We start from the raw sequence: 27,847 nt of genomic DNA, 5'->3' as shown, positions 1-27,847 counted from the left end.
AAAGCAATGCATGGGGATTAAAACTGTGTGACTCACAAAAACTGAGGGGGGGGGAGGAGAAGCATGACTAATATTCTGCACAGCATTTAGAAAACTGAAGTAAAGCACAGAAACACCTCACAATGCTTTGCTTCCTCTTAGAGCTCAGTTTTAACTCCTTCATTTCCAAGGAAAGCTGCAGCCCAAGATCTAAAAACAGGAAGTGTTGTAGGTATGCAAGAGACTGGAAGCTTAGAGAAGGGGGAAGGTACAAAGTGGTGTGGTCAAAGTACAGTGTAGGTCTAGGAAACAGAAGGAGAAAAGTACGGGAATACAAAAGGCAACACATTCCTCTCCTCTTCCAGCAGAAATAGAGAGGAATGCTCCTGAACTTCTGAAATATATATGAAGACAACCTAAATGTTATTGCATCATTTTGATAGCCCAAGATTAGAAACAAATCTGGTATATGGTCCATAATTTAGAGTACCAGTGAAGGAGTAAAAGAGCATGTCAAGGTAGACATGTGGCAGAACTTTCCTCTTCACTTATTTTAATTATTTTGGGTTTGGAGTGAGAGGGATTTCTTGCTCCCTCCCCCTCACTTTTGTGTTACTTTAGATATAAACGCTGCTTGCACCTTTGGTTTCATGTTCTCTCACAATTCCTATATACTTAAATTTCTTATCCATACAAGGAATTACTTGGTCTCCGATTTCAAATCCAAGCAGTGGAAGCACACACCCAACCTCCTTCCTTGCCTACCCAATACCGAATTATAGGCTCTTAACCAATTAGTCGGCGTTCAAATGCAACCTTCAACACAAAGGCTTTTTCCACTTGGAAGTGGGCCTAATTTTAGAGAGAGAAACATTTACTGTAACAGAAGACAGCTGCATTTAGATGTTTATGTGCTCTCCAAGATGGCTAATTAGAGTGCTGCTGAATCACCGGGATTCGTTTAACGAAGCCTCGAAAATAAATTTAAAATACTCCAAGATGCACTCCTTTTTCCAGATGTTGCTTCATTCTTGTGTAAATGTTTGGGTGGGTGGATAGGTAGGGCAGATCTTCTGCTTCTCCTATTGCTGTAAGAATGGCTTGTTCTACTGATTGCATTGCCATTAATTATATTATATCATGTTGCAGGAGTTCTTATTATTCCATTGTGTTTATGACCTTCCATTAAGCTGCCTTGATTCTACCTACGATGCCGGAAAAGTGGCACATCAACTTGAAAGATAAGCCCCCCCCCCATCCATGCCTTTCCTCCTCATGGCCTTCTTCTGATAGATTTCCCAGCACTTTTCAACCACCACATATTCACTGCCTCGTCCACGCCATGAATAGCACAATTCTTATGGTCCCACACACTCCTCTTTTAGTGGCACTGTTCCCTTCCCAATTCTTTGTCTCTATCTCAAGGGAAACTGCATGCCAGCAGTAGGTGTGGCCACACCACACTCTTGCACATGTGTACACATTGGGGCACAAGCAGATCAGTCAAGGAGAGCCAGTTATCAACTCTTATTTCCTCAAATGACCTACCTGGTGGCCCAGAAAGGTGCAATTTGCATCTTTATCCAAGCTCAGAAAAGTTCAAACCTTTTGCCCCACCACAACATTGTGTCTTTATTATTTTTGTTTTGTTTTTCATCACCACCACCCAAACGGATGGGATCTTGGGGTGCTGGAAAATTTTGCTCGAGGGTTGAATCGGGTTCGTGGGCCAGGTGTTAGCTGCCCCTGGCTCTATCCAATAATATTTTGGACCTTCATCCCTCCTCCAGCAGCCATGTGGCACTGGGATCCTTTCTCCAGAAATTCTGTCCCCTTCTCTGCATTAACTGTCTGGGCTTTGAGGCAGGGTGGCATTTGTTGACTAGCGACCGGAGGCTGTGGGAATTCCTCTTGTGGCTGCATGCAATTACACTGACTGTATGATGTCAGGTTTCCTCTAAAACCCCCAAGAAGTGACACACACCAGAGGCAAATGGAATGAAATATTCCAAGTACAATACAAGATTGGAACACACAGTTGTAATTAAGGGACCTAATGCACAGGATTATTTGAGAACCCACAGCTATTAGCAAACTGCTGGTTCTTTTCTTCCTTGGGGAAGTAATGTATTGATGCTCTCAAGTTCGTGAAATGCTTTTCTATTAAAAAGCTCTTTTGAAATTTTGAGAGACTTCTTCTATAAACTTATCATCTGACCTCATGATTATGAGAGTTATTTAAAAAACCACAGAGCATGCCCACCAGAAGAGCTTGATGCCATTTGCCAGCACAGATCAATGGGAAGGACCACTAATGTAGTGGTTTTTGTATTTGTATGGATAGATAATGATCAGTAACTTGTAATATAACTCCCAATGGGGATTTTGTAGAAATGAATTTAGTGGCCAGCATCCAATCAGCTTGGTGAATTCCATGGTCCTCCAGCTCTAATTCTTATTTTGAACGAGTCATATGAACAAGGTTTTCAATATGGGCAGAGAGAGAGAGAGAGAGAGAGAGAGAGAGAGAGAGAGAGAGAGAGAGAGAGAGAGAGAGAGAGATTTCAACAAACCTGCATGCTAGAGTCTTTTATTTTATAAACATTTGTTCCAATTCTGTATCCTGCTTTAAAAAAAGAATACTTAGTTCCATTGCTGCCTCTGGCTTTTTAGTACTTTCGAGACAAGCCTCGTTTTAAAATTTGTGTCAAAATTACTCTTGACACAGTTGCAATGGTTGTATTTTACATCAAAAAGCAGGACATGCACTTTTAAAATCTAATGATTGAATACAATGTGTCACATTCATTGCTGACGAAATCTTTGAGGGGTCTGAACAGATGCTCTGAACAGCAAAAACGAGATCAATCATGAAAATGCTGGAAAAAAACTCAGTGCACATTTTGTAGAGACACTCTTAGTCTTCTGGGGTGGGGTGGGGTGGAATAAATCTTCCAACCACTAATATTTCTCCACCAGTTACTGCCAGGCATCTTGTTTTTCTGCAATCTATCAGTTTACATGAGACACTCCCCTGCCAAAGTCCACACCGCTCAGCCCTTCAATATAGAAATACATATATATGCTGCTTGTGTCCCTGAGCTGACAGAACATTCTGGTGTGCATTTGTAAATCTATAAAGCAGGGAGGCGTGTGGAATTTTTGCCAGTCTCTGGGCCACTTTCCCTCATGAGGAACTTTTCATACACAACTTCTTAGTCCAGTCAGGTAAAAGCACTCACAGTGTGTGTAGAACTGGGCATGTTGTGGAGAGGGGTGAAGCCTGGGCAGAACTCTGAAAGCCAAAGATAGAGAACTGAAGGTTTATTCCTGCTATGGAGCAATTCTTGTCCTCACATGTTCTGAACAATATGCAGAACCATTATAGTCAAATAGCTTAACTTTCTGCTTAGAAGGTGTACATGAGTAGCACTGAGATTAAGCAAGTGGAAAATCCTTCTCCCACATACTTTAAAAGCCTGTTTTGAATAGGAGTTGTGTTCTCTGTATTTCCTCGTGCAACCTGGCAATGGGAAAACCAACTTCCTCGATCCATGAGTTTTCCAGTAAACTTTAGGACACACACTAATGCAATATATACATGTTTTACACCACCTGCTTTTTGGAGTTGATCAGTTTATCATTCAGTTTCCTCCCCAGCCACAGACCCCTCAAAACCATATTTCTTGTCCTTCAGTAAAACAAATCAATGAGATTGCAGCAAAGTGCTCTTATTTTCACCCATGTGGCAACAATTTGCAAATTGCTAAAGAACTGCTAAAACTTAGACACATGCCTGTTAAGCCATTGGAGGGGTGTGTGCTGCTGCAAAACTCTAAAGCCTACATATTTCTACACCAGTCTTAATTTAGTACAAATAAAGACTGCTTTGCATCCAAGGGCGTACCCACCGCGGGGCAGGGAGGGGCCGCTGCCCTACTCTAGAGGCAGGGCCGGTCGGGCAGCTGCGGGCAAGAGTGGCGCTGCCGGCGGGGCTGGTGGGCAGAGGCGGAGGACAGCCCAGCGGAGCGCGAGTTCGGCGCCCGCAGCAGTCTCTTGCGCCCGAGCCGTGCGGAGTCCACACAGCCGCGCTGTGTGGGAGGGGGCAAGGGCTGACGCTCCCGACGTTCGGGAGACCTTTGCGCATGCGCAAAGCGGGGCGCATGCGCACAGCGCGGCTGTGGACTCCGGCGGCCGCCGTGCAGGGCGCATGCGCACAGCGCGGCTGTGCTCAAAGGTCTCCCGAACGTCGGGAGTCGTTCAGCGCCTGCCAGACCGCTGCAGCAACGGAGCCTCGGATAGCTTCGCGGAGGCCGGGGCTTTGCTCCAGACCTCCGCGGAGGCCCCGATCCAAGCCTGGTTCCCTTCTCTCCCCCCCCCGCCCACCCCCAGACTTCCCTCTTCTCCTCTAGGCGGCCGCTGGTTTTCTCCCCTTCGCCGCCGTCGCTTCAGGTTTATTTTGATTTCACCTGGGCTCTGTAGCCCCGCCCACATTCCCACTTTGTGGCCCCTCCCCTCCCGTGCCTTGGCCCCGCCCCTTGCCCCCCCTAGTTTTGATCCTGGGTACGCCCCTGTTTGCATCTTCTAGCCAAGTCAATGCAGTCAAATAAGATCAATAATGTAACTGGAAAAATGCATGGCAATTCATTCCATTTAGGTTATTTGCTCAGAACTTCAGTTTCCCGTGAACGAAACCTGCTAAAACCATTCCTGTCATGTGAGGAATGAGGCAATGTATAACGTTCAAGTTGACATTGATAGAAGCTGATGAAAGCTGATGAAGCAACTTCCCTATGAGGAAAGCTTGTAGCATTTGGGGCTTCTCAGTTTAAAGACAAGATGAGTGGTGACACAATAGGAGTTGATAAAACGATGCACGGCATAGGGGAAGTTCACAGAGAAATGCCCCCCTCCCATAACACTGGAACTTGTGAGCATTCAATGAAGCTGAATGTTGGGAGATTTAAGACAGATAAAAGGAAGTAAAGGTAAGGGGACCCCTAACCATGGTCCAGTCATGGACGACTCTGGAGTTATGCGCTCATCTCGTTCTATAGGCCGAGGGAGCCGGCGTTTGTCTGCAGACAGCTTCCAAACCGTGTGGCCAGCATGACTAAGCCACTTCTGGCAAACCAGAGCAGCGCACGGAAACGCCGTTTACCTTCCCGCTGGAGCAGTACCTATTTATCTGCTTGCACTTTTATGTGCTTTGGAACTGCTAGGTTGGCAGGAGCAGGGACTGAGCAACGGGAGCTCACCCCGTCACAGGGATTCGAACTGCCGACCTTCTGCTCGGCAAACCCTAGGCTCTGTGGTTTAGACCACAGCACCAACAATGGAATTCACTCCCACAGGAAGGAAGCTGCAGTGGCCACCAGCTTGGAGAGATTTAAAGGGGGATCAAACAAATTCATGGAGGAGAAGACTATCAATGACTCTTAGCCATGGGAAGCAGTAATGCTTCTGAGTACCTGTTGCTAGAAACTGCAGGAGGGGAGAGGGAACTTGTGCTCAGGTCCTGCTTGCATGTTTCCTACAGGCATCTGGTTGGCTACTGCGAGTTCAGGATCCTGGACTAGTTGGGCTGCTGGCCCAATCTAGCAGGCTCTTCTCATGACTTTATGAAATTGAGGTTTTCAAGACATGCCTGAAGCAGAGGATGTCAGGGCTGGTATTAGAAAGCGGGTGGATACCACAATACTTTTTAGGTTTGTCTCCCCAAGTGGCAGACTTCATAGTTTGTGCTCTGGAATGTCGAACGGCATTATCCGAGGAACATGCAGGAGCGCAGCAGCAACATGTCCCAATACCAGGCAGCGTGGAACGTTGTTAAACACAACTTGCTTATAAATTCACTTTTATTTTTGTTAATTTGAAGTATGGTTCTCAGACAGAAGTGGCTACTGCATCATTCCCAATACTTAAACACTGTGATATACTAAGAAACCTAAAAATGCCCCCTCCCTCCCCAAAAATTAGAAACCTAGAAAGCTGCCATAAATCAAGTCAGACCATCAATTCTCCTAGCTCAGTATTGTCCACACTGCCTGGCAGCAGATCTCCAGGGTTTCACGCTGGGTTCTCTCCCAATGCTATGTGGAAATGCAGGGAATTGAACCTGCAATGTTCAATTCCAGGTTCTCTACCACTGAGCCACAACTCTACATGCTTTTTAACTTAGCAAATTAAGCAACTGGCTTGCCTGTGGGTTAACCAAAGAATGACCATTCTAACGCACCCAGCCTTGGGGGAAAACTATTGAACGTATCTATATATTATCTCCAGCATGCAGAGAATGAAAACAATGTCTATTTCTAGCAGGGAGACACTCTCCTTTGGACCCAGAGATATTGCCTTACTCAAAAAAATGGGAAGTATTGGTCTCTCCGCCTCCCCCCATCTTTTCTGTTTGAGATTTCCCCAAAAGCACCTGAACTACAAGGGAGAGGGAGAACAGAGGGTGAAACACACTCTGGTTCCATCCATCAGTTTGGCCTTTCTGAGTAACACCCAGCAGGCTCCAGCAGAGGTCACTACTACACACAGCTGCAAAAAGTTTTAGGTTTATGTCAAGAATTATATTACAGTGGATGCTTGGGTTGTGAACGTGATCTGTGCGGGAGGCACGTTCGCAACCCGCAGCGTTTGACCCCGCGTCTACACGTTTGCTCACGCACGGGTCACAATTCAGTGCTTCTGCACATGCGCAAGGCATGATTTAGTGCTTCTGCGCATGCGTGTGCACCAAAACCCGGAAGTAACCCATTCCGGTACTTCCGGGTTCAGCGCGGAGCACAACCCGAAAAGACCCAACCTGCAGCAGCTGTAACCCAAGGTATGACTTTATTAAAGGTAAAGGGACCCCTGACCATTAGGTCCAGTCATGACCAACTCTGGGGTTGCGCGCTCATCTCGCATTATTGGCCGAGGGAGCCGGCATATAGCTTCCAGGTCATGTGGCCAGCATGACAAAGCCACTTCTGGCGAACCAGAGCAGCACACGGAAACGCCGTTTACCTTCCCGCTGTAGCGGTTCCTATTTATCTACTTGCATTTTGACATGCTTTCGAACTGCTAGGTTGGCAGGAGCTGGGACCGAGCAACGGGAGCTCACCCCATCACAGGGATTCGAACCGCTGACCTTCTGATCAGCAAGCCCTAGGCTCAGTGGTTTAACCCACAGCGCCACCTGGGTCCCTATGACTGTATTAAGCAGCTTCAAAATATGGGCATGAATATGGATTTTGGAAAATGAATACACAACGGGGGGAAAGCTCACTGTCTGTTTTCGGTCAGTTATCCCAAGCTGTTTAGTGTCCAGTTCTAATAACAACAATGACAATAACATTTATTTATATCCCACCTTCTTTCCAGAGCAAGACTGAAGGCAGCTTACACAAATCAAAACAACACAGATAAGATACAAAAGGCTAAAAACATATAAAAGATAATAAATCTAACAGAATTTAAACCTATTAAAATATAGATACCAAAAACAGTACAGCAAAGCCATTTCTTAAAAAAATAAAAATAAAAAACTGTTCCCAAAGGCCTTTTGGAATAAAACAGTCTTTGCTCGCCAGCGGAAGGACAACAAGGAGGGAGCCAGTCTAGTTTCTTTAGGGAGAGAGTTCAGTGGGAGCAGCCACTGAGAAGGCCCTTTCCCGCATCCCCACCAAGCGTGCCTATGAAGGTGGTGGGACTGAGAGAAGGTCCTCACCCAAAGATCTCAGAGCCCAGGCAGGTGTGTATGGGTGAATACAGTCCTCCAGAAAGCCTGGGCCTAAAACTCCTGAAAAGGTAGCAAGTCTAAAATCATCGACGAGGGAGAGCCAGTGCAACCAAGTGGCGTGAGTACTTCAACTTAAAAAGCAAGGTTTGCCAGGTTCAGTTCAGCTTAGGCATATGAGGGCCAATTTACACTGTCTGTCACCGAGGTGGTACAGCTGCATGGGAGGACCATATGATCTCCATTTTCATGCGGCAAGGTGGGTTTGTTTGTTTGTCTTTAGAACATGGAGCGTGGAGAGCATTTCAGAGATGTGTAAATTTGCAACAAACGTTAACCCATGTGAAAACTGAAGCCATAAAGTGGCTTGGAAGTTCTGTAACTGAGTGTTTTATTGCCCTGATTCACTGAGGGAGGTCTGGGCACAGAAACAGGAATCCTTGCCAAGTATTCCCTGCTGGCGCAAAAGAGGCTGCCAATGCACACAATTTATCTGCCCAGGTGTCTGTCAGGTGTATGTGCAAAGTTCAGTTGGTGACTAGGGCTGTCACCTTCAACAGCGCTCACCAACCAACCATCTCCTGCAGAGACAATGGACACACACTGTTGAGGGTGGATATCAATGAAGGTAAGCTCTACCTTTTCTCAAAAGGCTATTCAGCCACAACTGTACAAACACACACACCCCAAAAAACACACACACACAGATTTTCAAACACTGCAAGAGCAAGCAGTTATGTTTGCTAAATTTTTATCCTGGTGTATCCCAAAACAGTATGAACCCATGCTAGAAATCAACCACCAACTGGATGGAATGCCAGTTGTGTAAAGGGTGAGACTTGTACATTCCAAACTGAAGACAAGAACTTTGAACTTCAGGCAAAACTTTTTTAAAAAATGAATTTAATACAAAAATTAAAATTGCATATAAATCAAGCTCAACCTATAAAATAAGTACCATTTTTTAATGTTACCTTTTCAAAAGGCACACTTTCATCCTTTCTGTTTCCAGAGTGGTGGGCATGGTATTATGTTGCAGCCAAAATAAAAGCAGGCATTGTGGTATCTTAAAGACCAACCAGTTTTATTATGGTTTGAGGCATTTTCATTGACTAGAATCCATTCCCTTTAGATGCAAGATGAAGTAGAGTCTAGTCCATGAAAGCTTTAAATCTGTGAGCCTTTAGGGTGTCCCCAGATCTTTCGTTGCTAGAATTGTCAAAAGTTATACAGCTTGATTGCCAACCAGAAAGCTAGAGGGCCTTCTGGCGGTTCCCTTACTACGAGAAGCCAAATTACAGGGAACCAGGCAGAGGGCCTTCTCGGTAGTGGCACCCGCCCTGTGGAATGCCCTCCCACCAGAGGTCAAAGAGAATAACAATTACCAGACCTTTAGAAGGCATCTTAAGACAGCCCTGTTTAGGGAAGCTTTTAATGTTTGATGGATTTCTGTGTTTTAATATTTTGTTGGAAGCCGCCCAGAGTGGCTGGGGGAACCTGGCCAGATGGGCGGGGTATAAATAATAAAATATTATTATTATTATTATTATTATTATTATTATTATTATTAGAAAAATGTTACAACAACTTGCACATATATAGTAATAATCCAAGCAATACTTACGGACCACATAAGTATCAGCCTTCTGGCAACATAGGGGTTAATGCTCCAGTAAGTGAACGGGAGGAATGTGATGTAGAAAACCTCTTGACCCATTGCAGCTGAAATCCTGAACAGGTAGTAGTAGAAATAATTCTTTACAACATATTCTTGTGAACAGTCCTAAGAGAAATTGTTTTGTAAAGGTTAATATGTTTTGCTGAAGAGAAACCAATGTTACTTCGCCACTCTAACAGCCCTCCAGAAACTAATTTGTTATCCAAATGATCTTTTTGCATGTGACATTTGGGTCCTCATGTTTTAACACGTGGGTGCAATGCATTTCCTGCCTAACTGGCATTTTTTAAAAATATAATTTGTTAAAAGTGTCTTTTAACCCACATTAATCTATTACATCATGCAAAATAAACAAAGCAGATAATGCGCCAAAAAATTTAAAAGCCTAAAAGATGTAACAGCCTGCTTTTTATTTGCTAAGCTAAAACCAACTAAAGAATAAGCAAAAAACGAATCAAATCCATGTTCTACAAGATACCATGACGATAAGGTATTGTTCTGAATATATAACAAGGAGGAGAACCAAGAAACCATAATTCAATCTGTCCCTGTGATCAGAACAAAAACCTATAGGGCTTATTTTAAAAAACAGCAACACTCAGTATACATTTTATTTTGTTTGCAACATTATTCAAATGTTACTATATCACAGTGAATGGCACACAATGAAAATCTTCTTCCCTGGACAAGACACATGCAACCAGTATTTATCTTCTCAACAGAAAGGCGTTTTTCTAGTCTGAGAATACCATTAACACCCACAAATCAACGAAGTTCTTATGTGAGTGTTGACGTGCGCAGGCAGTGGGGGCAGAGGACAGGATACAGCATTTCCTTTACGTTTTCCAAACGGAAGTCTCCCTACACTTTGCTTCTCATATGGGGGCGGGGAGCTGCTGGTTGGAAAACAAAAGGAAAACCTCCACTTTAGGCACATGCCTTCTCAAACAGCCAACTGCTCTCAAAGGGCGAGGGACACCTTTCTAAGGTGGCATGGATAGTTGCAAAGGCAGATGCAGACATCTTACTCTCAGTGACTGAGACAGCAGACTGAGCATTTGCTCACTGACATCCTTGCCTCCCCAATGCACTATAAAGAGGGGCAAAGTTGCCAGTACAAAAACTAGCATTACTTGCAAGTTTTGCAGGGCATGCGGCCAGGCACTTTTGAAGACAGGAAACTGGATTGGGTGGAATTCTGGCCCAAGACAGGAAGCCAGTTCTTGGGTTCTCAAGGCCAAGCTAGATGTGATGCTTATCATTTTTCATCGTCATTAGATCTATTTGTCACCGCACAATAGACTCCAGGATACAAGATTTAAAAATCAATATAGCCATCAACAATTAATGAAACACTTATCCTGCTGAGGATAATATAAAACAGTAACAAGCAAACAAACAAGCAAGCAAGCAAGCAAACAAACAAACACATTATATTATAGGCCAAGATAAGAAAGACATCAGATAGGAACCACAAAATGGTGACTTCCCCATCAGGGAAGATGGTGTGAGTGAAGATTTATGTCAGGAACAAGGGGGGAGGGAATAAAGATCTACATTGAGAACAGGGGGCACTCAAATCAACCTTACCCAATGGTTTAAGTGGGAACCTAAGGCCATCGTGTCGGAGAAGGGCCCCACTCTGAATCACACCCAGTGGGTACAGAGCCCAGGAGCCCCCACCATTTCCTCCCAAAGGGTGGGATGAGAACAGTAGAGCCCCCTATTCACCAAGGAGCCACCAGGTAGAGGCATCATTGTGGGGAAGGTACTGAAAGGGAGCAGACAGATCTAGTCTCCAAGGAGCATGCCACAGCCATAGCTGCCACCACGAGAGTGGCAGCAGGAAATGCCTTCCTTGAAGGCCAGATTTGCTGCTCCTGTGAATCCCTCCACCTGAGGCAGTCACCTCTCCTTGCCTCATGGATGAGTTGGGCTCATTTGTCCCCTTCTAACTATATCTGGGAAAGCTGAGTTTTATTTAAGTGAACAAGCTATGCAAATCTGATGAAAAGGGGGGGAGGGAGAGGGGGAGGGGGAGGGGGAGGGGGAGGGAGGGAGAGAGAGAGAGAGAGAGAGAGAGAGAGAGAGAGGCTGTCCAGCCAGAAACCAAACAAATTCATAGTTATGAAATGCATCGTGCGGGGAAGTTTGAACCACATAATTTAATTGACGTTAATGATATTTTCTTCCTGCTTGATTTTCAGAGTAATTTCCTTCAAGGCAACTCCAGCTTGTTGTACAATGGTCTGAAGCAGCGCCCGCTAACCATGTGTCTTCCAGAGATTTTGAAGCAGAACTCCCATCAGTCCCAGCCAGCATGACTGTATACTCCAAAAACACCAAGCACTGGAGGTAGGACTGGGACAGATACCTGCCTGAAACCCTGGAGAGCCACTAGCAGTCAGTGTAGACTTATACTGAGCTAGATGGACCAATGGTCTGATTCAGTAGAAGGCAGCTTTCCATGGAGGAAGGATGCAGACAAAAAGCTAAATGGAAACAGGGCCCTGGGAGCAGCAAACTGCCAGCCAGTCTGGTATGGTGGCTGTTCAAATCTCATTCAGCCACAAAGCTCAGTGTGTGACTTTAATGCAGTCTTCTCTCAGCAAAGTCTACCACTAGGAATAGGTGAAACTGACAATTTTGATCTCTCTTAGTTTCTCTGCTTTCCATTCTTAAGTTCAGTTCTTTACATTTTCACATCAGTTTGTGATTTTTATTTTTTTTAAGTCCTCTTGAAAATTCGTCAGCATTTAAGTGTGAATTTCTCAAAATAAACATTTTTTTTAAATGCAGTTTAGCCTAATACGAACATTTTTGCAAGGCAATTTCCCCCAGTACAATGCATTTTTGAATGTTCTTTTTATTTCATGCACACTTTAGCCTGGAATATGCATTTTTGCACACACTGCTTGGTGGGAACATTGCACTGCAAAATTCAGAGTAGTGCAAATTTTGAAAGATGACTGTGCTTTGGTTCATGTGTTGTTTGCAAAGAGTTGGCTCATGTATTGTTGGTGGAAATTAGGTTGGTTTGCCTTTAAAAGCAAAGTGAATTTCTCCCTCATCTCTACCTACCAGGGTAAGAACCTTTTGAGGGCAAAATGTGGGAAATTATGTACAGTTGACCAGGCGTGTCCAGCAGGTAGATTGTGATCTACTGGTAGATAGCACAGTTGTCCCAGGTAGATCGCAATATGAAGTTTGATGATCACCTTTGGCCAACCCTCCCCCCAAAAAAGCTCAACAACTTTGGCCACCCCCCCAAAAAAATAAAAACTCAACAACTCCTGGAAACGACAATGGGTAGGTCATAGCCGGTCTTTTAATACTGTGAGTAGATCGCAGTCTCTTGGGAGTAGGTTGTGCCTGCAGTAGACCATCCCAGGTTGCTTGCAGAAAGGGCAGGATGAACATGCAATAAATAAAAACAAATTGTGTGCATTTTTTTAAAAAAATGCACACCACTTACTAGAATAAAACACCTCTAAGCAGTTTACAAAGAACACTGGGCAGGAAGCTCAACAATGGTCAGAGAGAACCTGGATACGTATGACATGATGAAAAGGCAAATGGAAAATATGGGAGGATGAGAAGGAGTGCAAAAAAGAAGAGAGATGAAAAACAATAGGTTGTGGGGAAATCACACAGAACCTAGGGACAAGAGGAGCTGTGTGTGGTTAAGATAAAGGTGAAGGGAAAACAGCTAAAGAGCAGGGCAGCTGTGTTGGCAACAAGTTTTTAATTACTTCTGTGAATAGCCTCCAGATATAAGGACCTTGCCATCATTGGCAGCGATTAAGCCTTTCTGTTTTCTTACTCCAAGAAACATGTAGGGAATGCTCTCCTATTGTGATGCACATGAATTATCCTGTAACATTATCCTGGACAGACTACAACAGAACTTTGAGAGAAGCTTAAATCTCTGAGGGGCAAAGAGCAACACACTGTATCCGGTACCCAGGGCTGCATCTAGATACAGTACCTGCAACTTGCAAGCTTACCTCCAGCTGTCACTGGTTATTAAAACAATTGTGAATCGATTGTCCTTCTTCCTAAGAGGCTTTGGCAGTGTAGATGGGACCATTCCCTGGTATACCGTATTTCACAACCTGTTCCCTTGAAAAGTGATGTGAAAACAGGAATGTAGGCACTCTCAATGGCACAGGTTTCCCACAAGAATGAAAAATGTGTGCCTTCAAGGCTCTGTTCAGGTTCTAGGCAGCAGACACGTCTAAACTCACCATCCTTGTATTTTTCCAGAGATGTTAACATGGATGTTTACTTCTAAATTATTTGTGAGACTCCCATAGCAATCTAAAAATGGTTATACTTTACTGAAAGAAGCAAGTGTCTTAAATTATTAAATTTCCCTTATGAAGTATTAAACACATGATCTAGTTACAAACAAAAGTATTCAGTTGAGCTCAGCTCCAGACGTGGGGGGGGGGCAGTAATTTCAAGAATAATTTTCAAAAGACATGCTAGTTTTCAATGCACAGGGACTATTTGTCACCGCGGAGCATTCAAAAATGTGATTCCTTTCCATTTAGGAAAGTCTGTGTGCCAGAAAATTCTGCTGCATCAGTTTATCTGATCTGGCTCAGCCTTCATCTAAAGCAAAAGATTATAATGTGTGGTTGTAAACCAGATTTTTCTTCTTCATGTACACATGCGTTTCTACACAAATACCCCTACCTGTTCTGCTTTCAGCAATAAACATAATGCAATAAAACCTCAAACCTGCTCCTCCTCCTTTGCTTTCACCAGCACAAGAATTGCAATATTGAGTTTCTATAGTTTAATACCCAACTGAGGAACATGATTCGACAATACTAATCCTCAGCACTCATTTAGAGCTTTGTATCTTCAAAGGGTTGTGCAACATTAATAAATTAAGCTCCACTACTCTAATGAAGCCATCACTCCTACTTTGTGTAGAAAAATGAGTTGCCGAAGGCAAATAAATAGGTGTTCTCAGATTTGGGATTAGAATCTGAGTGTTACCGGTGATCAGACCCACACAATGCGCAATAGCCAATTCTGACTCTACTTAGGCTTATTTTTAAAATTAACTATAATTTGTGTGCCAAATTAATATTGTTCAGTAAAATGCTGAAGGCAATGCAATCCAAAATTACGAAAGTCTTTCAGATATTGTGGCCTCCAGGATTTGAAATACATTAGCTCTGCTGTGCAGTTACCAAATGATGCAGGGCTGAAGGCAAGTAGGATTTTAGCAGACTTTGCAGATTTATTTAACGATTTTGAAATCATGTAAAAGTGGCAGCTAGGGCCTTAAGACACCTACAAGGCAACGTCAGTTTCACCCAACATAAGCAGACCCTTTATGAGATCTTGCTAGATTTTCAGTGGAGAACTACCTTTCTGGGGGCCAAACTAGATGCAACAGTGGCAGGCACAATCACTTTCATGCGTCTATCCATAATTATATCTATCTAGCAATAACCTCAAAAGGAAGGGAGTTGAATCATCATTCCTGAAGTCAATTGTCCAAACTCAAAGCCCAGCACCAACACCAGAAATGAACCAGACATGGAGAAGAAGCAGAATTGGATGCTTCCAATCAGCTGCTTGCCGCACCAGAGGAAGGAAGGGTGGACTTTTTCCCCACCTCCTTTTGACAGGGCCCAGATTTTCTCCATGAATTGGATCATTCAGATGTGAGTGCCTGGCTTTTCTCAAAGATAAATTAAGCGATTCCCCATCTTTTTCATTCCCACTGTGGGCAACCATTGGCCCTCCAGATATGCAGTTACCATTATCCCTGGCCACTGGCCATGCTTGCCGGGGCTGATGGGAGATGCAGCTCAACAACACCTGGAGAGCCAAAGGCTCTCCACACCTGCATTAGAAATTTGCTCTTTGGAGCTGCTCCTCTGCGTAGAACTAAGCTGATGTATTGATTGAGGGAAGGAGGGAGGAAAACCGTACTTGGAGGAGTGGGGAGAAACAAAATCTGCACACCAGCATATAGTATGTGTGTTATGTATTTAAAAAGCACGTGTGAAAGACAGAATAAGTGGAATGGTAGGAAAGAGCAAGGCAATGGAGACCTTTAAGGTGGAAAGAAGTTTTTTTAAAAAAATGTTTCCATTATTCTGAATATGAAAAAGCTCATTCATTCCACTAGAATATGAATGAAGAACCTCTAACTCTCATAAGCCCCAGCTGACAAGGTCAAGGATGAGAGTTGCAGACCACTGCCATCTGAAGGGCCATAGGCTGTAGACAAGAGTTTCCCAAACTTGGGTCTCCAGCTGTTTTTTGGACTACAGCTCCCATCATCCCCAGCTAGCAGGAACAGTGGTCAGGGATGATGGGAATTGTAGTTCAAAAAAATAGCCAGAGACCCAAGTTTGGAAACCCTGTTGTAGGTCATATAGCCAAAATCATTCATGATTCTTGCATAACAATTCTCCCCCTGTGCCTAGATTGGGATTTTCTTGATATGTTTAATCAAGAAAATCCCAATCTAGGCACAGGGGGAGAATTATTATGCAAGAATCACATCAAAGTAACTTGAAAACTCATATTTCTTCCACAGAGTGATTATACATTTAAACAAAAAAGTCAGTTCCAATAACAGTTGAATTGCTGTTAGTACTGTGCTCTCCCCGCCCCTGTTGTGCTCTCCTATAATTAGTCTTTTGTGGCAAATCATAGTTTGCCATTATGTGTGAAACAGGAAAATACCATAGTTTGATATTTTGCTAGGAAACGACCAATGGAGCCATTCATTAAATCTAATTCAGCAGCGGGCACGGAGACAGATTAATCTTCTTCAAACATCAGATAAGTAAAGAGTTACAGTGCAACTAGATCGCATTACCTCTTACATTCAAAAAGTATACAAAGAGAAACAGAAAGTATGCCAGTTGCGACTATAACTATTGACACAAGGGCTTTTCACATCAGAATAAAGACCGTCTTGCTTGGATTGGAGAGGATCTGAAGGGGAAAAATGGGAAAGCTATGGAACAAAAGAATAGGGGGGTGAACTCAATTCAGGAGGAAAGTAGTTGGCTGAGATGACACAAGAAACAAACCAAATTTGGGAAAGGAAGAGGAGGAAGGCAGGGAGGGCCACAACATCCGCTCTGTAAACTGAAGGTCTCATGTTCAAGCCAGATGGGTGGGGTATAAATAATAAATTATTATTATTATTATTAGCCCAGACATCTCTAGATAGGGCTCAGAACGTTGCCCGCCCGGGACACTGAAGTGCTGCACTTGGCATGAGACAAGTTCCTGTGTTCCTGAGGAGGAGGAACAATAGCACAAGAAAGAAAAACGAAAGCTGCAGCCCTAGAACCACTTTTCTGGGAATAAGCCCTGTGGATCATAATGGGACTTGATTCCAAGGAGACATGTATGTAGGACTGCACTGTAAAGTGCAGAAGCAATAAGTTGGAAACAAACAAGATAACAAATTGAGCATGGGAGGACATAATACAAAGGGAAGAGACTTTTGGTACATTTACGTGATAAACCCTTGCTCAGAGACCTCCAGTCTTTTGAGACAAGAGGATAAACAAACTGAAGTGGTCAGATATTAGTAACTCATCTACAAAGTCCACCTGAATAGTGAAGTATTTCATAAAAGTCACACATTCACCCTCTTTAGCAGTGCTACGCAGGTAGCACACTTGAATCTTGGTGCATAGTGCCCACACAATCAGAATTAATTAGTTTGTGTCTATTTTCAACAGAGTTCAGTTTGGGCACATCGCAATAGCTATTATCACAGAGTGGTATTGTTTCTATTTGTGCACAATGGTTTCCATGGAATTCTATGACATAGAACTGTGAGGGGGGGAAGATCTCTTAACACTTAAGCACTCTTGCCATGCTCAAGGGAAGCGTTACAGTTTCAAAGAGTAAGCCAACATTACCTTATCAAGTTCCTGTTTGCGTTAGTACAGAATCATTCCAGTCTGCTGGTAAAAAGGAAATCAATGGCTAGGATACGAAGAATACATAAGGAACTGTACAATAGGAAAGTATCTCATTCCTTCCTCTTCCCTATAACCACCTGTGATCCCCCCAAAAGTATTGCTTTGGGATCAGCGGAGCCTTTAAACAATCTGGGGCAGGGGCTAAATTGGAGGAATTCCTTCTCTGAATTCCTTTAAAGTTAACATATTTTGATCCAAGCCAATATGTTTATGATGTCACAATATCTGAGGTTTATTATAATTTTCTTCTGACATCATAGAACTTAATCAATTCTGGGAGCAGGAAGGAATACAATGTTCACATTTTCAGTTTTATTGAAGTGTCCAATTTTTCACTTAGTTTCTCACTGAAAATACCATCACCCTACCTATGTAAGGTCAAATTGAATGTTGTCACACTATACCATGATTTTGTACTTTATTTTAAATGAATGCAAATCAGCAACTCTTTGGAAAGTGTCAACTCATTCACAAATTCTGAAGCAAATATCTCATCACCCGCTATTCCTTTTGCAGGGGGGCGGGGCGGTTATCCTATAACCCAATCACCTAATTTGCTTTCATTTAAAATTAACTTGAAAAATACAGCAGCCTAGGAAATTTGCTAGATGCAAGTCAGGTAGGTATAACACTGCCAAATTCTTCTGCAGCAATATCGTTCCATGATATTGCAGGGTCTGCCTTCCATATCTGTGCTCTGGCATGTCAACACGAGCGCAGCACAACCGAGGTCGAAGGCTGCGGTGCTCGGCTTGAAATGAAAAGCGTCCCGCACAATATCTTCGGCTAACCCTGATGTCCTATGCTTGCAACTCAATTATTGCTGAGCAAAGAAACGGGGGCTGCAGTTCTTTCTTCTTCCCCTCCCTCCCTCCCTCCCTCCTTCCTTTAACCTTCCTTACTTGAACAACAGGATATCCATCCGCCTCCGCGAGAAAAAGAGGTGGGAAAGGAGCCAGATAGTGGGGCGAGAGACCCGGACAGGGCAAACCTGTGCAAGACTGAGAAGAGCCCATTTCCTCGAGATAGCAAGCATTCCGCGCGCTCTCGCAACTCACCTGCATTCAAGGAGGTGCCATTTCCTCCATCCAACGTGCCAAGCTCCTTATCTGTTTCTAAGACGCGCTTCTGGGTCAGAGGCTACAACTTGAGCCCCGGTACCTTTTCCTCTCCCCCCTCCCCGCCGCTGTTTCAATTAACCCCTTCCTCTCCCTTTGTAACTTTCTTACCTTCCAGCCGTTGCTGGCGGCGCTGGGGGCCCGAGGGTGGGCGCGCTGCTTGTCCGGACTGCTGCGGCCATTGGCGACGTCCCTCGCGGACAGCTGGTGGGGGCTGCCATTCCCCACCGCGCCGGCCTGCTCCGCCCCTCCCTCGGAGGCCGGGAAGAGCCCGCAGCGGCGCTGGAAGCGGGCCACGGGCTGCGAGTCCATCAGGCGGCGGACCAGGCAGGCCATCCTCCTTCCCGGCGGCTGGGGACTCGCTTCCCCCGCTCAGGCGCGGCGCGCAAACACAGCCCAGCCCGGCCGGCCACCGCGTTGCGAAGGAGCCAAGGAGAAAGGGCGGGGCTCCGGGCGCCCCGCGGACAGGTGCAGGCGGCGAGGCCCCGCCCACCCTTTGCCGCTCCTACGCCGCAGCCCACGACCCTCCTTGCCCCGCCCCGCCCCGCCTTGGATGACGAGGGCGGGAAAGGTGACAGGGTGATCTCCTCGTCCGACAGGAGCGCAAGATTGCTGCAGGAACCTGCTCTTTGTGGAGCTGAAATCAATGCCAATCAAACCCAGCCAACTCCACACCTGCCTACCTACCCAATCTTTCTTGCGAAATACTGCAAATGATCTTTCTTCTGCTCTGGTGGTGGTTAAGTGTTGGGCTGAGACCCAGGTTCAAATCGCCACTCCGCCAGGAAGCTCCTTGGGGAAACTTGGACGACGCACTGATTCTTAGCTGAACCTACCTTCAAGGCTGTTGCAGGGACAGAGGTGTACCTAGGCTCTTGCGCCCTTGGCAATGACCTTGGCAATGACCATGGACCAGAAACCCCAAAAGTTTCCTCCTCCTTGCCTTTCACGCTCCGCCAGTGACTTCCTCCACGCAGAGGCGGTTTTAGGGCAGTACAACTGGTTCAGCAGCACTTGGCACCATGCTGCAGGGGGCGCTATGACAATGCTGTAGAATGGAGCATGAGAGACAGGGGCACTGAATTTTAGAACCACACAGGGCACAGCTGACATTTGAGAGCCTAAGTCCACAGCCATAAAAATTGGGTCTGCTCTGCCTTTCCTCCTCTTCCTCCATCAGTCTGCCTGCCTGCCTCCCAGCCTTCCTCCTTCCTTCCACTCACTGCTTTGCATTCTTCCTCCTTCTGCCTTTCCTTTCTTTTTCCTCCTCTGGCAACTCTTATTACTCTCTCCATCTTTCTCCCCTCTGAGTCCACTCACACTTCTAATAGCACTGTGGGAGGCCCCACAGAGCTGCTGCTGTGGCCCATGCCAGTGACTGGATTCTCCCACCCTGGCACCTGGAGGAACATGAAAATCTCGTCTAGATGCCCAGAGTAGCAGAAGGACAGTCCAGGCAGTGCATGGATGGGCAGGCTGGCTTCTAGCCACTCTAAGCTAGAGTGGAGAGGTTCATTTTTTGTGCCCTCCTTGGGCCTAGGCCTTTGGTGAGGACCAAACCAACCCCTAGGTGCAACTTCTGTGTGAGGACAAAGAGGAGGGATGCAGGGACATACTGTCACAACTCACAAGTAATCCTGTGTGCTCAGAAGGAAATCATTTTACGGTTTGGTTAGCCTACAGCATAGTGCTCATAATGCCAAGGTTGCAGGTTCGATCCCTGTATGGGACAGCTGCATATTTCTGCATTGCAGGGGGTTGGAGTAGTAGATGATCCTCTGGGTCCCTTCCAACTCTACAATTCTATGAGTCTACATTTAGTGAGGCTTGCTGCCGTTTAAGTTATATAGGGCTGTAGCCTTAGTTACAGAGCATAAGAAGGAAGTGGAATTGAAATGTAACCAACAAAATCAATGGGTGTGCTAAGGCCAAAGAAAGCTACTGAATTTAGCAAATTTAGCTACTGAATTTAGCAATTTAGAAAAGAGATTTGCTAAATTTTCAGCATAAGCCAAACTGCTTCTGCTCAAATTCCCCCTTGAATTCAAGGTAAGTGGAGTTGGGACTGCAGCCTTAGTTAAAGTTCATTCACTACCAGTAGTACAGTATGTATGAGTTACAGTGTCTCAGCCAGAATCAGGAGAGGTGCTGTCCAACAAGTCTGACACAGCTGCGTTACATCTGCCACTTGGGACCCACATAAAGCAGGGCTTTGTCTCGTTATGCTCATCTTGAAACAATAGGATCACCTTTAAATTGTCCTGGCTGATTAAGCTCATCAAGTGGTGCTCTGAGTCTATTGTTGATTTTCTAGAAGAAGAAGTTTCTCTTTTCTTTTGCAGGTGCTACTTATCTGCCAGCCTACTTTGGGCTGTGGTGCCACTTTAACTGGGGCTAAACAAGACTGCAATGCAGATGCGCCTGTTTACAGAGTACTGCTCTCAGCACAGCCTCGTGCCCTCATTTTGATGCTGTTGTGCACAAAGCTTTGTGCTGCACACTTCACTGTGGTCCCGGCGTTCTGCCACACAGAATAGAGAGGGTCATCTGCTCAAAGCGTAAGGAGAGACCCCAAGGTCCAACCTCATTTGCACCCATACTATTGCCCCAAAGAAAGCTCATTCACACAGCACCTTGCCACTGATTAAGGCTGCGGTTCTATTCAAGCTTTCCTGGGGATCCCATGAAATTCTGTAGGCTTCCTTCTGAGTACGCTTGTATAGGATTGGACTGCAAAGGTGCGTAACCCAGAGGACAGTGTGCCACAATCAAGGGAGCCAAATAAATAAAATAAATAAAAACATCAATATGCCTGTAGAGCAGACAGCACCAATTAACACAAAAAGTCTTGTGTTACATACAAGTCCTTTGAAATACAGTATATTCAATATTTTGCTGACCTTACTCTAGGAAACCAGAGTTAAATGAGTTTAACTTAAGCTTAATGTGAAATTATTTGGTATGGTATCGTGGCATAAATGCAATCAGGACACTTACAAGAAGCATTAATTTAAAATCACGGAACATTAAGTATCTGATCCATCTTCTTCGATATACTTTTTTTTGCGTGTGGAAACTTTGCAAAGACACATCACAGACATTTTGCCTAGAAGCCCCAAGAAACTTAATGCCCCTCTTTTTTAAAATATAAAAACAACAACAACTCCAGCCCTTTCCCCAACAAATCTGTTTGTAAAAAGGAGTACCCACAGAATGGCCTGGAAGTAAACATACTGTAAACATACCTTCCAATCGGCATTCAGACCTCACCATGGGACTGAAACTGCCTTGGTCGCGCTGGTTGGTGATCTCCAGCGAGCTAGGGACAAAGATGAGAGCTGTTTCCTAGTTCTGCTGGATCTCTCAGCGACCTTTGACACCATCGGCCATAACATCCTTCTGGACCGTCTAGAGGGTCTGGGAGCTGGGGGTACTGTCATACAGTGGTTCCATTCCTTCCTCCTGGACCATGTTCAGAAAGTGGTGTCAGGGGATGAGTGTTCAGACCCCTGGGCACTCACTTGTGGGGACTGTCTCACCAGAGTGGTGCATGCTCTGGTTATCTCCCGCATGGACTACTGCAATGCGCTCTATGTGGGGCTACCTTTGAAGGTGACCCAGAAACTGCAATTAATCCAGTCTAGTTTCTGCAATTCTTGGAAAACAAAGCCACCAGCATTTGTTATCCCAGAGGGCTACTTTCATATCTCTCTCCATGTATAAGAACCAGTTAACTATAGTGGCCAGAGCGGCAGACACAGACAGGATGGAATTTGCTACTTGGTCACATGTTTGCTGAATAACTATAGGAACAGGAAGCTACCGGTACCATTGATCTAGCCAGCTTAGTACTGTCGACTCCAATTGGTAGTGGCTGTTCAGGGACTTAGAGAAGGGTCTGCACCATCACTTCCTACCTAATGCTTTTACATAACAGGTGAGAACCCTGCTCCTCAGGGGCCACAAGTTATTTAGGCCTCATTTTATCTAGCCCCACTCTCACATCCTATCCGAGTTCCATCCTGTGTAATTGCTCCTTTCTATGTAATTTCAGAATCAGAACAACTGGAAAGGGCAGCATTTTATTGAATAGAAATAAATCAATGTTTGCTTTTTGAACTTTTTTTCTTGGTTGCAAGACTTTTGGGGAAAGAAATAGTGCCCCATCTATCTGAGAACAAGTTGGTAGATGTGTGTGTGTGTAGACATTAAAGTCAGAAAGATCCCCCCCCCCACACACACTATGGTCAGTTGTATTGGAGAAAAAATCAAAATCCTCTGTATGCTTATTTTATGGTGACCTTTTCCAGGCCAGTAGAGCTTATCTGCGTAGACCTGAATAGGACTGGGAATTCTAATCTGAAGTAAATTTGAAGCAGGGCGATCCGTTATTTGGGATTAGTTCATCAAAAAAGGTACGTCTTTGCCAACCGGCAGCTCAAATTCTGCCCACCAGCTGGCATGCAGCCCCTTACAAATTAACCCCTGAGGGGATGCAGCCCTCAACAAAAAGGTAAAGTTCCCCACCCCTGCTTTAAATAGATATCAGGGATTAAACCTGCATACAAAACAGTGTGCCTTATCACTAAACTATGGTCCATCGCTTTGGCTACTCAGTCTCTCTCAGCCTCACCTTATAAGCTTGTTCTCAAGATGAATGGGGAGGGGTATAATATTATATACTACCCTCAAGCTCCTTGGAGGAAGGGGAGGATAAAAACAAATAAATAGGAAATGTCACGCAGTATAGTTAGAGGACTAGGCACAGTTAGCAAATAAATGGGGCAGGTCCACACCACACATTTAAGCACCTTCAATGCACATTTCAGGCATGTGACTCCCCACAAAGAATCATGGGGGGTGGTAGATTTCTCTTCACAGAACTACAATTCCTAGCACTCTTTACAAACTACAGTTCCCATGATTCTTTGGGGAAAGCCATGTGCTTTAAAATGAGTGTTGATTATGCTTTAAATGTATGGTGTGGGTCTGCCCATAGGCCCCGTGTTCTAACCTTTGGTGCTATATTTTCCAGGGGTCATGATAGAGGTGTACATGATGGTGCATGCTGTGCTGTGTGGAAAGTGGACAGGGTTGTTGTTTTCCCTCCCACTCTCAGGACCATCCAATCAGATGGAATGTTGGAGGATCCAGGAGAGACAAAGAAAACAAACTTCTTCAAGCAACACTTGGCTTAAACAGTGGGATTTGGCTTAACCCACAAAAGGTACTGATGACCACCAACTTGGGTGGCTTTAAATAAGGATTGGACAAATTCATAAAGGACAAAGCTATCAATGCTTACTAGCCATGATGGCTATAATACCTTTACATTCAGAGGTGGTTTGCCTCTGAATACCAGTCCCTGGTACCACAAGTGGGAAGACTGCTGTGCTCTCAGGTCCTACTAGGGAGGTTCTCCAAAGTATCTGGTTGGTCACTGTGAGAAAAGGATGATGGATTAGATGAGCCTTTGGTCTGACTAGTAGGGTTCGTCTTATGGTTTTTTAAAAACAAAACTTTATTGATTTTTTACAAATTACAGAAATAAAACACAAAAAAGAATAAAATGACATTTGTGGTTGTTCCAATACACTCAAATCCCCGATATATATATATTTTCTTTCGCTTATCCCTCCCACTTATCCCTTCCCTTCCCTTCCCCTCCCCTTCTCCTCTCCTTCTCAGCCACTACTATGTTGCAATTGTGAGTTACCACATTTAACTGCATACCTCCTTTCAAGGTGTGTTTCTCTTTTTTCTCATTTATTTATTTACTTGAGCCTTTAAATGTCTGCCAGAAGATCAGCTTTTTCTACATGTTGCTTAACATAATCTACAAATAATTTCCAATTTTTTCTTTCCCTTCCTCTCCTATTCCTTTAATTTCATCATGTTTAATCGCCAAATTATAATATGTAATCATTTTTAATTGCCAATCTTCTTTATTTGGTATTTTTGGGGTTTTCCAATTTTTTGCTACAAGGAGTCTGGCTTCTACTGTTGCGTAGCTTACTATACATCTATCTTTGGCTTGGATGTCGCTTTCCATCATTCCTAATAGGAATATTTCTGGGTTTTTTTAAAGGAATATTTTAGGATCTTCTTTAATTCTTTATAAATCATGTCCCAGAAGCCTTTAATGTCTTCGCACTGCCACCACATATGGATATATGTACCAATTTCCAATGGGTTTTATCTGTTTCTTTTATGACTGCGGGTTTTATCCAATGGGCAGAGGATTCCATTACAGGATTCCATTAGAATTATTAGTTTTTATTGTAAACTAATAAATGCCCCAGGTTCCCTATTAGCCAGGCAAGCCTTTTTAACTTGTTCCCATAGCTACCAATGGTCCAAGGGCATGGAGACTATTATTACACACTACTCCCTCCCAGAATTCGACACGCTGTCATCCTGGGACCAACATAAAATCCGGGCCTGGATTCTTACAAGGGATGAGGCCATGGACCGGGCACGGTCAACCACAGCCCGCCTCTCTACGTGGCTTCCTAAAGTGAAAGTGGTAAGATCACTTGCCAACTACTTGATAGACCTGACGGAGCCCAATTTGAGAAGAGCGTTTACTATGGCCCGTTTCCATTCTATACCCACGGCCTTCCTGCAGGGGATTTACTCTAAGACCCCTATTACTCAGCATCTATGCCCATGCACAATGAATGAAATAGAGGACTTCCTACATTTCTTTTTCTACTGCCCCATTTATGAGCCAATAAGATCTAAGCTCCTCCTCTTGATCCCGTCCACCATTACATCTAAGGAAGACTGTTTGAAATCACTTCTTGTGGACGCAAATCCCCAAATTTCACGTAGGGTGGCAATCTTCATAGTGCAGGCTCTGAAACTCAGGGCTACCCTGACAGGGTAGTGTGTCCTATGCCTGGACCTGTTTTAATGCTCTCTTTTATATTTTTAACTCAATGTGTCGAGCCTATTTTGGGCTATTTTATGTTTCACATATATCCGCATATTAGATTTTTGGCGCTGGCACCTAAACCTTTGCATCATTGTCTTAGGGTAATTTAAATGCTATTACGCCAACAATACCGCCTTGAATTATGTTTCGTTGCTTGTCTCTGGCATTTTTGTATTGTTTTATTTTGCTATGGCTGTATGCTAACGCAATAAAGATTTGAATGTGGATTCCAAGTGCATGGACCTTAGTCATGTCCATAATTTCAATGGGTCTACTCTTGAGCATGACTTTGTTAAATACAGCCTATGGTTCACAAGGGGGAAATCTCTCTCTTGATTGTGATATTAAATGACGACTCAAAACAGGAAATCAACCTATTTGCTGCAATAATTAGGATGCAGGTTTGAGGAGCTCTCAAAGGTTTATATATTATTGCACTTACATGCCACATTTCCTCTAGAGGTTCAAAGTGGCATACGTGTTTGCCCTGTCTCTCCATATTATCCTCATAACAACCCTGTGGCGTGGGTTAAGCAGAGAGGTAGTGACTGTCTCTGGGTTACCCAGCGAACTTCATGAGTGTGTGGGTATTTGAACGCTGGTCTCCTAGGTCCAACACTCTAACCACTACACCACCCTGGAATGACCACAGCAGTATGAATTATACAGACTACGTTGTGCCTGCTTTTTATAGAGTAAGCCCCCCAAATTAAATCTGTTCTTTAAATAGTTTTATTCAGTTTTTGCTTGTTTTGATCTAATAGTTACTGGGATATTTTTTAATTCTGCTCATTAGCATGCTTATTTTGCATTTGGCATCCATTTCTATTTCAAGGTACCATGAGAACAAAAGAAGTGGATTTTAGTGTGAGGTAAACATATCCTGTGAAATAGTAAAAAGAACAAGCACTACAGCAGCTGCCTGCTGCAAATTTATCTGCTTCAGATAGAAGCAATTAACTTTCCTGTTTATGTGGTAAGTAACCAGATAATACTATGTAATTATGTATGATTTGCATTGCGCGAAATGGTGCGGGTAATTTCCATTGAAGTTTTGCAGGCCATTTAAAAATTTTCCTCCAAATTGTTTTAATGTTATGAGGAAGTATGGCTGGTTGAGTTTTAACACAATTCTGAAAAAGGCTTTCCAAAGCAATCCCCCCCCCCCAAATGTGCTCAGTGATACGGTTGCAACATAATAATTTAAAAAGGTAGGATGGAAGCAGTGGAAGTAGCAATTGTCTTAACCACAAAAGCGAAAACATATTTTACAAATTCTTCCTACGCTATCCTGAGCAATGATGAAATAATAGGATTCGTTACCTTTTTAAACCTTATCCTTCCTTCCAAAACCATCTGCGGTTTTTTAATCCAAGGAGAAGTGTTTCTTGTGTTATGCAGAAGCAGCTGTGTGTTTGCTTCTGCGTAACAGTTGCTCAATGGGAGAGCATCTTCCTTGCACGCAAAAGGGCCCAAATTCAATCCCTGGCATCTCCAGGTATCACTGTGAGAGCCCCATGTGAAACCCTGGAGAGTCATTACCAGTCAGTGTAGAAAGTACTGAGCTAGACAGACCAATAGTTTCTATCTGTATAAAGCACCTTCCTTCCCAAGTTGCTATGCTCCTATGATATTATTTGAATAATGAAAGGACACTCACAAAGTCCCCTTGGTCACCTCATAGGTAAAGTAAGTGCATCAAAGATCTTACACCCTCCTAGGGATGGGAGGAGATGTTTGAAATAGTTTGCATTTAAAGCCAAGCCTCCCCACCACCACTCAAGTTGGAGCAGAATTCATGCAGAGGTCACCAAAGGCTCAGACTGAAATCAGAGGACAAAAAATGCCAAACTTGTTCTAAGTACTTGACACAAGGATTCTCTTCCATTGGAGCTGGAATAACAAAGCATCTGGATGATTAAAAACCACCTTGACTGGTCCAGGGATGGGTGTGGCTTGAGGCTGTTCACCTCTCTTAGTCCCTAAAGCAACTGGGGCGAGGGAGTCTTGTAGAACCCTGGAGAAGAATGCAGTGGCAAGTTGTGTTCTTCTTCTCTGCAATCCAGTCTCCATGACTGCTTCAGCAGCAAAGAGTGGTTGAACCAGGACCTGCTCACAGTTCATTGCCACCTGGCGAGAAGGACAAGATGGCACCCTAGCCGATTCCACATGCAGCTGAATCTTACTTCAGCACTGGTGATGGGACAGCATCCTACCCCACACCTGAGAATAGCAGCTTATTTTAGGGAGTTCAGAGGGAGGCTGCTGCCAGCCCCTTTCCTCCATAACTGCTACCTGAAACAGCTTCCTTACTCTGTCAATTGATAGGGCCGGCTGTTCGTTGATCAGACTTCGTTCATCCTCCTCTTTCTGAACAACCAAGGATGGGCAAGACTCGACTGCAGACGGAAGCTGTTTGGAGTA

At 44.3% G+C, this 27,847-nt stretch overlaps 1 protein-coding gene across 1 annotated transcript in view; it reads right to left on the bottom strand.

Annotated features, from left to right (window-relative positions):
* The window catches only part of SGPP2 (sphingosine-1-phosphate phosphatase 2), a 34,220-nt gene extending 15,293 nt beyond the window's left edge, over positions 1–18,927 (bottom strand). Inside the window, exons 1-2 of the mRNA XM_035132569.3 lie at positions 18,598–18,927; positions 9,333–9,491 (exon numbers count right to left, since the gene is read on the bottom strand). Coding sequence (XP_034988460.3) covers positions 9,333–9,491; positions 18,598–18,822 — 384 coding nt within the window. The 5' untranslated portion in view covers positions 18,823–18,927. The remainder of the gene's footprint in view (positions 1–9,332; positions 9,492–18,597) is intronic.
* Between the last annotated feature and the right edge of the window lie 8,920 nt (positions 18,928–27,847).

This window comes from Zootoca vivipara, chromosome 5 (assembly GCF_965207765.1).
Source record: "Zootoca vivipara chromosome 5, rZooViv2.hap1.1, whole genome shotgun sequence".
NCBI classification, from domain to species: Eukaryota; Metazoa; Chordata; class Lepidosauria; order Squamata; family Lacertidae; genus Zootoca; species Zootoca vivipara.
The sequence above is the reverse complement of the archived record's forward strand: the minus strand, read 5'-3'. Positions and strand labels throughout refer to the sequence as shown.